Below are 13,201 nucleotides of genomic sequence, written 5' to 3'. Positions count from 1 at the left end.
TTTGCCTCATTTTTGAGTATCTTTCCTGGAGATTAAAATTTAAAACTTTGTCTTTACAATGTACATGGAGACAGGAAGTTCTACATTTTCTGTGCAGGACATTTTCACCAAGGTGCAAGGGCATTTGAAACATATTTGGAATAAGATGCTTGTTCCTTTTGTGCTGATTCTTCAAAAGTGTCTTCTGATTTTGAGTACTTGGCTCCAGATAACTGCTAGAACTTACTTTCCAAAGGAGTCAAATATTTACACTACCGGAGGACATGTGGGAATTCTGTGTGTCTACGCTGGTAGCTGCAGTTGGCTGTTCTGCTCCTGAACCCTGCACACTGTAATACATCAGGCACAGATGATGGTCATGCATACTCATAAAGTGCTTTAACAATGCTAGATGCACAGTTGGACACAAGATGAGATGTAGGATATAAATCCTTATTGGGAGTCCAACCTGAGTGAAAATGAAGAACAATACTCAATTTCTCTGGAGCAGTGGCCTTCATTCTTGTTTTAGTTGTAGTGCCTGAGCAAATTTCCAGTAGGAAAGCAGGCTCCCCCATAGAGCAAATATTAATTGCCTGGTAATAGCTTTCCTTTTCTAATTCTAAAGAGATGCTCAAGTGCCAGGTCTAAGACCATTGCTGCAGAGCATCCTGTTGTTAACAGTGTCACCATCCTAGTCACTCTTCAGGTCACTGAAGCGGAGAAAGGGAAAGCCCTTCTGTAACAGGCTGAAGGCTGTTCTTTTCACGTCTCACAAAAGCGTCCCCTCCTGTTACTACAAGGTCTCTTCCTTCTCATTGCTATTCCCACTTTGACTGTTGCCCTGCAGAGAGGGTCTGCAGCAGAGGGAACTAAGAACCCGGACAGCTCTCCTGCTTCCCTCAGAGAAGTGCTGGCCCTTTGGCAGTCGTGAAAGGAAGATCTTCTCTGGAACAGGGTTTGGGCAACAATCCTAAAGTGCAGGTAACCTGGCAGACACCACGGCACTACCTTTCAGAAGCAATGGGAGAGACTGGGTGGCACCTGGGGAAGGGTTGGAGCAACTCCAAAAAAGCTTAGGTATTTCTGCTGGTGTTTGGGGTTAAAGTCTGAGGCACTGGAACTGCATGTATTGCATGACAAGCTATAAGTTTCACAGGATGGCTAAGAAGAAGTAGCTAACATCCATCCTGAACAGCTGCCACCACAATCCCTGTGTGACGGGGTGAGGTGATGGATGGCATTTGTAGGACAGACTCACAGAACCCACAGTCCTCCCTGAGTGCTTTGTTAGCTGAGTGAGAGATGCATTTTTTTCCTATTAAACCTAAAAGCTACACATTCTATTTGTACACAAAATCTTTCGCAAAGCTAACGACTGAGATCTAAAAGCCAAGAAGTTTTTTTCTAGTCCTTTGGTTGAAGTCCTCAGGAAGAAAATTGTGACTCTGCAGGGAACAGCCGAGTTGCTGTGGTCACAGTTCTGACACACGCTCTGGATGCCTATGAATAACGTCAAAGAACATTCCAGGTCCTTCCTGCTCCCCCAGAACCCCACTTGCTCCTCCCCGCGGCCGCTTTTTTTTTTTTTTTTTGGGAGCCGTGCAGAAAGAACTGCAGCTTGGACAAGGGTGTCACCTGCTGGTAAGCGAAATGACTGCTCCTGCCTGCTGTTGTCTCCACCTGCTCTGCACATCGCCGGCTGCTCTTACCTGTTCTGTGGGAACGCCGCTTCTCACCTTTACATAAGAGGTGACGATGCGGTGAAGCTGTGCCAGTAACATTCTCAGAGTTGACAGCATTTCTTTCGACCTCTGTGTTATTCAAACACTTGAGATTTTCTGAGATTTGCTTAGCGAGTATTAAGAGTGGCTTTGGTGATACAGCTTTTGCATATGTTAGTTGTATTAATACAGTTTTAACATCGAGGCTGATGCTGAGCCACATTTTGTTCTGCATTTGCAGTTGTTTAGGAATATATAAAAGCCTAGTATGGGTATCACCTGCTCACCTTAAAACCTTCACTTAAAATTCTGTGGATCTCACACTTCTGTGTATGTCTAATACATATGTACGTATGTATTTCACAAGGGTGGCAACATGAGCTATGATATGGAAGAAAACACCAAGAAAAGCAATTCTGCCCAGGAAACATCTGGAGAAGGAAATCTCTCTCCTGCTAAGGATTGCTCAATAACACAAAAAACCACGGTATGACTTCTCCAGTACCATTTTATTATCAAGATACTTACACTTGCCTTCAATTTCTTCCATAATTACAAAAATAAAAAGCTGGACTGAATAGGGAAATATCAATAATAACAACACTGAAATGAGTCAAGTTTGCAGTGCAGTGATTTAGAGGGCTAAGAGCACTTATGAGGTCAAGTGAAATAGTAAGTAGGGAAATAGGAGAGTAGTCTTAGAGAGAGAACTATCTCTGTAGCTTACTGTTTGTTTCCAACTTGAAATTGCATAATTGATGATCACGGACAATGATGATGCTGAAGCATATTTTCTGCACTGAAAATCTACCCCAGACTCAAAAGCAGAAACGTCTGAATAATATAGGTACACAAGATTGCCCTGTAGGTTTTCAGGAGGATGCAACTGAAGATGCACAGCATTAACCACCTTGTAAGTGCACTCAAGCACATGGATATTTCTAAATCACTGTATCAGCAGATTAGACTGAACTGCCACTGTTTTCCCCACGAGAAGCAATGAAGGGACTCACTTGTTTGTGAAAAATCACTTTGGACTCCGAAAGAAATGACACCCCCCAGGGAAGCTGAAGGTTGGTGAGTCAGGTCCATTTACCTAAGAGGAGAAAAGATGAATTTGTATGTACATTTGTGCCTTTGCATAATGAATAACAAGTGTATGTTCAATGTCAACAGTTGTTGTCTGAAGAGAAGTTGTTTGACACAATGCCCATGTATGTTTACATTGGCTTTAGACATGACTGTCAACACACATGGGCTATGTAGAATGGCAATACACAGAGCCGACGCTTTAACCTTCAAAACTATTTGGCAGTTTTAGCTAATTGCAAACAATTCCATAAAATAGGCAAGAAAATGCTCCCTCCTATTTCTCAAAAACTGTGCTCAGTTTAGCTGCTTTGTTTTGTCTGTGCTTTTTTCATACTCTTTACTCGTGCAAATGCTTCCTTCCTGCACTAGTTGCTTCTCCAGACATTTCTCTTGCCCTCAGATTGTTTGAACAAAGATGGGTTCTAGGCATCTGAGGGAACAGTGAAGATAAGGGTGAATCCAGCTGAGATGCTTATAATCAAAGTACTTGCTTTTACACTATGGATGAAGGTGAAGAAAATATTACATGATTGTGCCTCCCACAAGACAACTTTCAGACTCTGTGCCACTGTACCAGAGTTGTGTATTCAGTGCCACTGTTGTTCCCTCTCCTGTCAGGATGCACAGTTGGTCAAAGGAATACTCAACAGTTAGACAAGCAACCATTTTAAACAATGTGCTCTTAATTTAAGTTGCATTTTGCTTCGTTTTCCTATCTGTGTGGTTTTAATCGATCAAGAATATTAACTTTAATATCATTTGGAAGCCAGTGAGGACACCTGGAAGCTAATAAGTATTTTTCCAATTGTACTAATTATAAACTTTGTGCTATTTTTTTTATAGCAACAACTCGATAAACAATTAAAATGCTTAGCCTTTCAAAATCCAGGACCTCAGGTAGCTGACTTCAATCCTGAAACCAGAAAGCTGAAAAAGAAAGCATTCATGTCACAGATGAAACAAGCTTTTTGTTATAATCCCAAGTAAGACGTGCTAATTTATTACATATTTTACTTTAAAAAAAGTCTAGTATGCTGTTTACTAAATACAAATGAAATAAACAAAAGCATTAATATTTTGCAGAGAGATTTCTTATTACACATGAGAGCTGTGCAGGGAAAACAATTTTTTTCTGTGTGACTTAAGAGAATTTTGATTTACTTCTTCGGCATACCTTCGTTTTTAATAACAGTGGCTGTTGCAATTAGAATATAATGCTGATATTTCATTATGCTGTGAGGTTGTTAAAGAGGAAATATTTGTTCCTGAACAGATGTTTTCCACACTTGTTTGGTATTAGTCTTCGAAAATGTTAAAGCATTCTCTGAGAATCACTTTTTCTTCTTTTTCGCAGAACTACAAAGAAGTATGACAAAGATGGCAGGCTGCTCTGTAATAACATCGATTTGTGTGATTGCCTGGAAAAGAACTGCCTGGGTTGCTTCTATCCTTGCCCCAAATGCAATTCAAACAAATGTGGACCACAATGCCGCTGCAATAGAAAATGGGTTTATGACACAATTAAGACTGAAGATGGGAATGTGATCAGTATGTTTCCATTTTCTGTTCCTGACTGATTTTGTTCTGATAGCTTTTGCACCTGAGCAAAGTTCTTCTTTCTTCACATTTTATTAAAGTGAATCTTGGCTTTATGAATTGTTTCTAGTGAAGTGCCTGGCAGTGGTGCTTGTGCTTCTTTATTGCTGCCTACCTAGCAGACTTTAACCTTCCATATTAACTAAAAAGTTTGTATTTCATTCTTCCTCATCCTTGTGAGCTCTACTGAGGCATCTGGTCCTCTCTAAATCTTGACTTTCTAAAACTGAAGGTGTCTGGATTGCTGTGGGATGACAATTTTCTTACTCTGGGAAGCCAAACCACATTACTTGTTATGGTTTTTTTCTTGCTCATTTCCCTGCTTGTTCATTTACTCAGAGGTGTGATAGAGCTCTTTCTTTTGCGAATGCTTGTCCAAGTGTCTTTTCCTCTGATGCATTCATGTCTTGTACAGATGAGGCAGGAGTCATTTGAGATAACACTGTTCTTTGAAACTAGGTCACCGCATTTCATGTCCCTCTGTATATAAAGCACGGAAGAGTGGAAACAACTCTGCAATTCTTTCTTGCTGCCCAGGCTACAAGACTGAAACCAACATGTTCAGTCAGCATTTTTTTTTTTTTTACAGCACATGGTGCACTCAACCTTGATCAGTCACTAATTACGTAGCTAGAGGTAAACAGATTGGGTATTTTTGCCTCTGGACAGAGAAATCCCTTCAGTTCCAGGAGTTTCTTCTTCATGGAAGACATGACAGGTTTGAAATACTATAACTTATACCCAGTCTTCTTATGAGGCAGGTGTTCTCATGAGTGTGATGGGCGCTTACACCCTTTTTGAGGAGTGAGAGACCCTCTGGATCTTGAAGCGGGGAAGGCTGCAGATTGCCACAGGTGATGTCCAGGAGTGTGCTGTTACTGAAGTAATGGTTCCCTGGGCCTAGCGCTTGTTTTTGAGGAGACTCTCCAAACTTTGAATGTGGTATCACTTTTCTCCTCTACAAGAGGTCATTCTCTGTGGACAAAAACCTTCTGCTCCAAGGCAGAGATGTCTCCCAGCAGAAGAAACTTCCTGGAACAGATCCCAAGAATGCCTTAACACCACAGTCTCCTTCTGACCTGATAACTCAGAAAGGCTTGCTGCTCCTCTCCACTAATGACACCTCAGTACTTAAGCTTGTAGCATAAAAACACCCTGTACCAAAAAACTTCATAGGAATATTTTCTATAGTGGTTAAAACACTCTCCATTCAGCAGTTGGTCTGGTGCTGTTCTCTCATCTGCCTCACTGGTCCCAAAGTACTCTTTGACTTGTGCTGGGCATCCAAATAGCCCACGTCACCTCTGAGCTGTATTTCTAAGGGGAGATGGAAATCCTACCAATGTAGCCAGAGATTGGTTTCTTGTTCCAGGTGTGTCACAGACTCAACCTGGACTTGATTGAATAAGCAGCTCTTCAAGAAGATAAAGCTGATTTACACGGACAGGAAGATGGCAGCCTTCCTTTGAAACAGCCTGAAGATCTGAAATGGACGGGTTTCAATTAGCTTCACTTTCTTTCCACTTAAAGGCAAAAACCCAAGTAGTTTCTCAAGTGGATTCCTGTGATAAGGCCACATGTTAAATTTTTTGAGTAATGTGATTAAACCAAGATTGGTGTAAATCTTTATAATAACATGATCATATTAATTGGTGTTACTCTGTGGTTTTTAACATGGACTGTGCGTCTGTCACAATCATAGCTAAATGCAAAGTGTAAAGGAACTCCATCACGAATGCACTTAGTGCGACCTTGAAAATATAGCACAGAACCTAAAAAAAACCAGAAGAGAGACCCAAGAAAAGGATAATGAAATAAGATGATGTTGCAGATGCAGTTCTGCTGTGGTTTGAGAATTACTCTTTATCGTTGCAATTATCCTGTCAACTTTTCCCCCAGTTCCAAATGAGCAGCTGACAGGCCAAAAGTATAATCCCTATTAGGGCAGTTATACATGGAAGAAAGAAAAAGACCAGTGTCAAACATATGTTTATACTGATTGTGAAACTTAGTGGTAAAGACATGAATATAAAAATAACAAGAGTGCACATATCTGATGGGTTTTGTTAGGCAATTACATGATGCTCCATTGCATGGTGTTGTGGTTTTAAACAAAATTCATTAGCAGAAAAGGCAGAGAACATTTCTTAGACTCTTACGAAATCGGTCCCTCTACAGATGACCCTAGATCATCTTCATACCTTATGTCAGTCTAAACAATGTTTTTCCATATAGAATAAGTGTGCTTTAGAAAGCTAATGTTTAATACAAGGAGAAGCAGATCAATGAATGCTCCATTATGTCTGTTGGTCCTTCTTCTCTCTCTCCCCTCTCCAAACTCCCATCCCCTAATTGTGCAGGTTAAATAGTTTCTGACACTGTCAATTTACTTTACCTGCCTTTTCGTTGTCAATGTGGCTTCTTTGCTCATGGCTACCAGTGATCTGACTGTGGCTTAACAAACCATGAAAGCACAGGTATGTATTAAACTACAGCCCAGCTAAGATACCATCTCTCAGTCTCTTGCCTAAAAATCGATCCAGTTTGTTTAATTTGGATTCATCGTGCCATCCACCGTATTTCTCTTGCTTGCAATCCATCTGGAAGGAGATATTCACCCTCTGCTTTCTTAGATGTTATTACTACAAAGAAGTCAACCTCAAAGAAATGAATAATGTGCTCCTGCATAAGTTTTGTGAATGTAAAGGTGGTTCTGCCTCTACTAACCTCCTGTGCACTTGGGAATTGTCTTACTGGGATCCTCCTAATTCCAAAGACTCCACTGTGCATCTCCTGCCATTTACAAACTTGAAAACTCAGAACACAAAATAAGAGCACAGGATCTTTTTGTTTGCCTTCATTGTACTCCGTTAGACATTAAGCCAGAAAGTTAGCCACTAAAGACAATTCATCTATACTTCTCAATATCAGAAGTTGTCACAGCTCTGAGGAAAACACCATGATAGCTGTCCTTGCATATTGCATTGGATGCTTACAGCTGCTCCTAAAGCAACAGCCCATTTAAAGGAAATATTAATAATTTTATTATCGTGTGTCTCAGAAGAGGCCACAAATGCTATGACTTTGAAGATGCAAAGGTGTGCTAAAGACAAAGAACACTCGAAGCTTTATCAGATGAGTTAAGAGATGGGAGTTTTGAATAAGGTCTCAGACCAAAGCTGTCTTGGGGCTTATTAGCTAGTCAGCTGTACCAAGGCCACCGCTTCCGTGTCTGCTTCTGTTTCTGTGCTAATAAATGGGCAAAATTATGCTGACTTTGCACTTGCTCAGTGTTTGCAAATCCTTCCACAATGAAAACTTAAGAATTCTTTTTATAAATTCTTTTAAGTAAAGGCTCCAGGAATACTAATCTACAGTTACATATATAACATAGCACCCCTGAAACACAGATTAGGAATAAAATAGACTATAGCACTGTAAAACGACAGGCAGAAAATGGAGACTTTTTCCCAAAGCAACCTCCCAAATTTTGTATGAAAATTGTTACAGGATTCCTGTCCACACGAAGACCTAACATTAGATAACTGCAGTAAACTGCATGGTATTCAGTTTACCTACAGTGCTTTAAAAATGATGGACAGCCCTGGGAGAAGTCACATCTGTGGTTCCAGAATGTCTAGATATTTCAGTCACAACCTCAGACCAATGAACTGTTCTTCCTGGCTTAAAACAAGCTTCTGTACACAGTGAGGTGCCATTCAATTCCACTGCATCGTTTAGAGAAAAATAAGTCCATACTTTTATTGATTTACACTAGTATGTGCCAGCATTTGTTGAGGTAAGAACCCTGCAGTTAATATTTACCAGTCTCTGTGATTCATACAAACACAGAAAGGCATTTAAAAACAAACAAACAAAACCACTTTGAGCTCTTTATCAGACAATTTTCATGATCCTTTTAACACCTCCTATAAGAGCACAACTGAACTTTCTCTATATACATTCACACCAGAGTAGAATACAGGTTTTATTTACTTAAGTGGGAAACCAGAAGAGCTTGACTAAACAAATACAGACTGATACATTCAGGATAAATATTTAAAGATGCCTTAGATAAATATTTGCACCAAATGCATTACAGTTACTGCAGCTCTACTGAATTTCTTAGCTACTGATAGCAAAATTGATTGTAGATTCTTCAACACATTGTTCGCATTCTTAGAACATTTTAAAACAAACTATGCATGTTTCAATGGACTATTTTCTTTGATGCCCTTCTATTTGGAAAACAGATATATCAAGTCTGAGCTAAATGTAACTTTGAACATTAGTCAGAACATGATACTTGCATTTCGTTAACCCTAATTTGCAATCTTGGAACAAACCATAGTGAGATTACCTGTCCCATCATTTGCAGAGGGCAATGCATCTTCTCTCCATTGGACGGACCCTGCAAAGTACTGACCTGCTTCCGGCTCCCCTCAGGTGCAAGTGCATGAATGCTGGTCCCTTATAGGATCGTATCCGTTTGTGCTATAATGGAATAAATTAAGGCCTGTTATCCACAGCTGAATCTCCTGTATGCTCACAGATACCTTTGATCAAAGGGGTACAATATCCAGCCCTGATTTCCATTGTGAAGTTACCCCAGTAATCTGACTGCCTTCACATCACTAGATGTAATAGTAAATGCTGCCATATAAGCACAAAAATAGCAAACAATAAAACGCCATACAGAACCAATAGAGTCCCCTGCTCTTATTTGTAGTCCCCTGCCCTTACTCCTTCTTGGTATAATCTGAATATTCCTGGTGATTTTAATGAGATCATTCATTCAGTGGATGGTAAATAATGACACAGAAAGAGTCTCAGGTTGTGTCACAATAATGTCACAGGTAGCAACAGAGGAGTATTTATTTCTGATAGATTTTAACTGAAATGCTTAGTGCACACTTTACAAAAAAGAAGTATTTCTTCAACAAATTTCAAAAGTTGAGCTATTTAATACTAGATAAAAGGCACAATTCAATCCCTGCCACACAAATTTATAGTTTCCTAACTTCGATTGCTTAAGCCACTTGCAAGTTGCAAGTGAAAATTTAAGTGAAACATTATTGCTTTATTTTCATTGAGTTGTGGAACTATTATTTAGTCAATAAATAGTGTCAGGGATATTGTACAAATCAGATCTTGGAGGAGTTCAACATGTTCTTTTGTGTGTTCCTTCAAAAGTAAGGAAAAATAAGACATGAAGATGACAGAAAAAGGGAAGGCTGGAGTGTAGACAGAATGGCATTGCCAAGTAAGAGGCTATGGAATAAAAAGCAGATCAAAAGGGACTAAAAAAAAGAGAAAATAATACTCAAAGAAAACAAGTCCTAGTAGGATCTTGAGAGCCTGTAGGTTTCAATACTGGATCAGCTTTGCTCATGTTCTACGCATTCACTACCCATTTTTCATTACAGGTATTTCTGTTTGTGCTCCAAAACCTCTAATGAAAGAGATTCTTCGATTTTCCCATGCGATTTATTAATGTGCTTAACTGACCTTGTGCAGAAAGTATTCCGTAATTCCTACCTTTACGTCCTTCTAATGCTTTATACAATGTTTCACCTGACAACCATAGAAGTATTTTAAAAAACAGAGTCTAAATTAATTCTTACTGAAGGACAGGGTGATAAGAAAAGTCTGTAACACAAACCATAATCAAATAACATGAAGAACTGTTTGGTCTTTGTGAAAGAACAGAATATATAATATTTAGTAAGATTCCTAATTTTCATTAGCAGCTAAATGTTCTACAGTCTCAGCCACTGATGCATAAGATGTCATGGGATGTGAGCAGATTAATCCAAAAGCCCATACAACATCCATTTGCATGTCTTACTGGAATTTTTTGAGGCAAAATATTGGTAACAATTTGACTCAAAATAAGTCTTAACTAGAGGGATAGTTAAGACAACTGATAAAATACATTAAATTGTGTAATATTAGCTCAGTGAAAAAAGGTAATATTCACATTAGAAAAATGGATCATGGATACAAGTACAAAACAATAATAAATGAATGGATGTATGCATGAGAAGTCACGACTTTTTATAATTCTTTTTTTTAGCATGAGAAAAGGTATTAGGAAAAAAATTACTTAACTGTGCACTTGACAGGATCTTGTCAGCTTAGCTTCATTATTTATTATTATTATTTATTATTTCCAGTCAGGTGCTCTCTTTCCTGTCTTTCTTCAGTGAGGCTTTGAACACAGAGGTCTCAAACTCAAACCTTCTGTGTGAAGCAGGCCCAGCTAGAGGAGGTTCCTCAGGATCCTACCCAGTTGAGTTTTTAATGTTCATTGTTTTGACTATTCATTCGAAGTACAAAAGTGTGAAAGAAAATACTTTAAAATAGGTCCATATGATTATAAAACCAGAGAATTGGCAGCAAACCTGAGTGGCACATGCAATTCCTGTATCAGCTGGAACTTATTTTAAAATATGTAAGCAATTGTCTGGACTTCCAGTTGCCCTTGCTCTTTTTGAATGAACAATCTGTATAAAATTCTGCTCTCAGGGGAGATTTCCTAGAACATGAAGTTACGTTATTTCAACATGGAGTGAAATACTAATTTTTCTTTTCCCGCTAAATAAATTTCTTGCAAGAGTATGGTCTTTTCATGTTTTATAAGAGTACAGAAAACCAGATGAAATAGTCAAATGTAATTATACTTCACCTCAGAAAAACAGCTTCAAAAATGTAGCTGCCTTTCAAAACAGCGACCGTGGGTCCAGCAACTGTGGGTCCAACTTCTGGTATGAGGCATAGTAGAAATGTTGTTAAAAGTCTCAGCCAGCAATGCTCTGCTTTAAAATTCCCATTGGAGTATGGCCAGGTTTGTCACTCTTTTTTCCTGAAGTTGGTTCTTAAGGCCGAATCTATTTAAACGACATTATCTTTTCAAATGTCCTGGCTCTATTGAAGTTAATGACTAAATACCCCTCACTTCAACAGAGGCAAGATTTCAGCATATATGTTTATAGAACATTTCTTTACAGCACCTCAAAAATCCCAGCCTTTTTCCACCTGCCTCTTGACCCTACTATAATATATTACCATACATCTGACCCTTTGGGCCACATCTTATAAACCTTGACAGCCACATTCAGATGTCTTATGGGTATTTTTCGTTGGCTTCCTAGAAAAATAAGGCTTACAGAGGCATGCTGCCTCTTCCTCTCTTTGCTCGTCCCATCATGTGTTGGGCCATTTTTCAGTTTCAGCCAGATCTGATGGAAACTAGGGGTCTCACAGACATGACACCATGCAAGGTAATATCCATGGAGCAGAAATTCCCAGTCCAGTGCTGCTTCCATGTGAGCTCAGAAGTTAATGCTTCTGTGCATGATGTTTGCCAAGCAGCTCACATGTCGCCTGAAGCACAACACAGCGTGTTCTGCGCCTCGCGGAGGAGGGTTAATCAGCATGGGACAGGGGAGAATTTGGGGTTGTCACCGGGACACAGGTTATTTGGGGAAGCCGGGAACACAGCCAGCAGCAGTTAGTTCCATGGCCTCTGGGACAATCTGCTGTACTAGCACAGGCGTGACAACTTCATTACGAGCTCGTGGCCCAGGAACAATTATTTCTGTGCCCCGCGGTTTGGAGCTGGCTGTGTGACACCTCAGGGGACAGGATGGGTCTGCGGGGCCTGGACGGGCCGAGGGGTCTCACACCCTCTGCACCTCACCCGTGTGATTCATGTGTGAGCACGGACAGCACATGACAGAGGGTGAAACACGGGCCTCCGGCACCTTCTACTGGGCACCCGCACCTCTTTAAAACTTTTAAATATGCAGATCTCAAGCACGAGCTTTCCAAGGGCAGCGAGGTGCTGCAAACCCCTGCGGGAGGTGCTGACAGGCTGCTCCTCACTGTTCCACCCAATCGCAGAATCACAGAATGTCAGGGATTGGAAGGGACCTCGAAAGATCATCTAGTCCAATCCCCCTGCCGGAGCAGGAACACCCAGATGAGGTTACACAGGAAGGCGTCCAGGCGGGTTTTGAATGTCTCCAGAGAAGGAGAATCCACAACCTCCCTGGGCAGCCTGTTCCAGTGCTCTGGCACCTTCACTGTGAAGAAGTTTCTTCTCATGTTTAAGTGGAACCTCCTGTGTTTCAGTTTGTACCCATTGCCCCTTGTCCTATCATTGGTTGTCACCAAGAAGAGCCTGGCTCCATCCTCCTGACACTCATCCTTTACATATTTACAAACATTAATGACGTCGCCCCTCAGTCTCCTCCACGCTAAAGAGCCCCAGCTCCCTCAGCCTTTCCCCATAAGGGAGATGCTCCACTCCCTTAGTCATCTTTGTGGCTCTGTGCTGGACTCTCTCCAGCAGTTCCCTGTCCTTCTTGAACTGAGGGGCCCAGAACTGGACACAATATTCCAGATGCGGTCTCACCAGGGCAGAGTAGAGGGGAAGGAGAACCTCTCTCGACCTGCTAACCACCCCCCTTCTAATACACCCCAGGATGCCATTGGCCTTCTTGGCCACAAGGGCACAGTGCTGGCTCATGGTCATCCTGCTGTCCACCAGGACCCCCAGGTCCCTTTCCCCTACACTGCTCTCTGATAGGTCATTCCCCAACTTATACTGGAACCTGAGGTTGCTCCTGCCCAGATGCAAGACTCTACACTTGCCCTTGTTATATTCCATTAAATTTTTCCCCAATCCCCGAAGGCCGCCGCAGGTTTGCTCCGCCTTCAGCGGGACAGCGTGCGGGCAGCGGAGCCCCGGCGGTGCCGTGACGGGGCGGAGCGGCGCCGCTTGGCCCCGCTGGGCTGCCGTCGTG

The 13,201-nt window shown here is 41.1% G+C and overlaps 1 protein-coding gene across 2 annotated transcripts; it reads left to right on the top strand.

The window, feature by feature from the left end:
• Window positions 1-2,079: 2,079 nt before the first annotated feature.
• Window positions 2,080-4,372, top strand: ARL14EPL (ADP ribosylation factor like GTPase 14 effector protein like). 2 transcript variants are annotated; one of them, XM_065657603.1, is made up of 5 exons: window positions 2,080-2,190; window positions 2,771-2,776; window positions 3,306-3,425; window positions 3,639-3,778; window positions 4,150-4,372. In XM_065657603.1, exons 1-5 carry the CDS (start codon window positions 2,080-2,082, stop codon window positions 4,370-4,372), a joined length of 600 nt encoding a protein of 199 aa, XP_065513675.1. The 2 variants fall into 2 exon arrangements, with proteins under 2 accessions (XP_065513675.1, XP_065513676.1); XM_065657604.1 differs by lacking the exons at window positions 2,771-2,776; window positions 3,306-3,425.
• Window positions 4,373-13,201: the final 8,829 nt, after the last annotated feature.

This window comes from Caloenas nicobarica, chromosome Z (genome assembly GCF_036013445.1).
Source record: "Caloenas nicobarica isolate bCalNic1 chromosome Z, bCalNic1.hap1, whole genome shotgun sequence".
In the NCBI taxonomy this organism is placed as follows: domain Eukaryota; kingdom Metazoa; phylum Chordata; class Aves; order Columbiformes; family Columbidae; genus Caloenas; species Caloenas nicobarica.
This window is presented reverse-complemented; position numbering and strand designations above follow the sequence as displayed.

Excerpts from the sequence above, each read along its gene's own strand:
- ARL14EPL (XM_065657603.1), top strand. The coding sequence starts at position 2,080 with ATGAGCTATGATATGGAAGAAAACACCAAGAAAAGCAATTCTGCCCAG. Across the intron at positions 3,426-3,638 it reads CCTGTCAGGATGCACAGTTG|CAACAACTCGATAAACAATT; the intron begins GTCAAAGGAATA and ends TTTTTTTTATAG. Across the intron at positions 3,779-4,149 it reads GCTTTTTGTTATAATCCCAA|AACTACAAAGAAGTATGACA; the intron begins GTAAGACGTGCT and ends TCTTTTTCGCAG.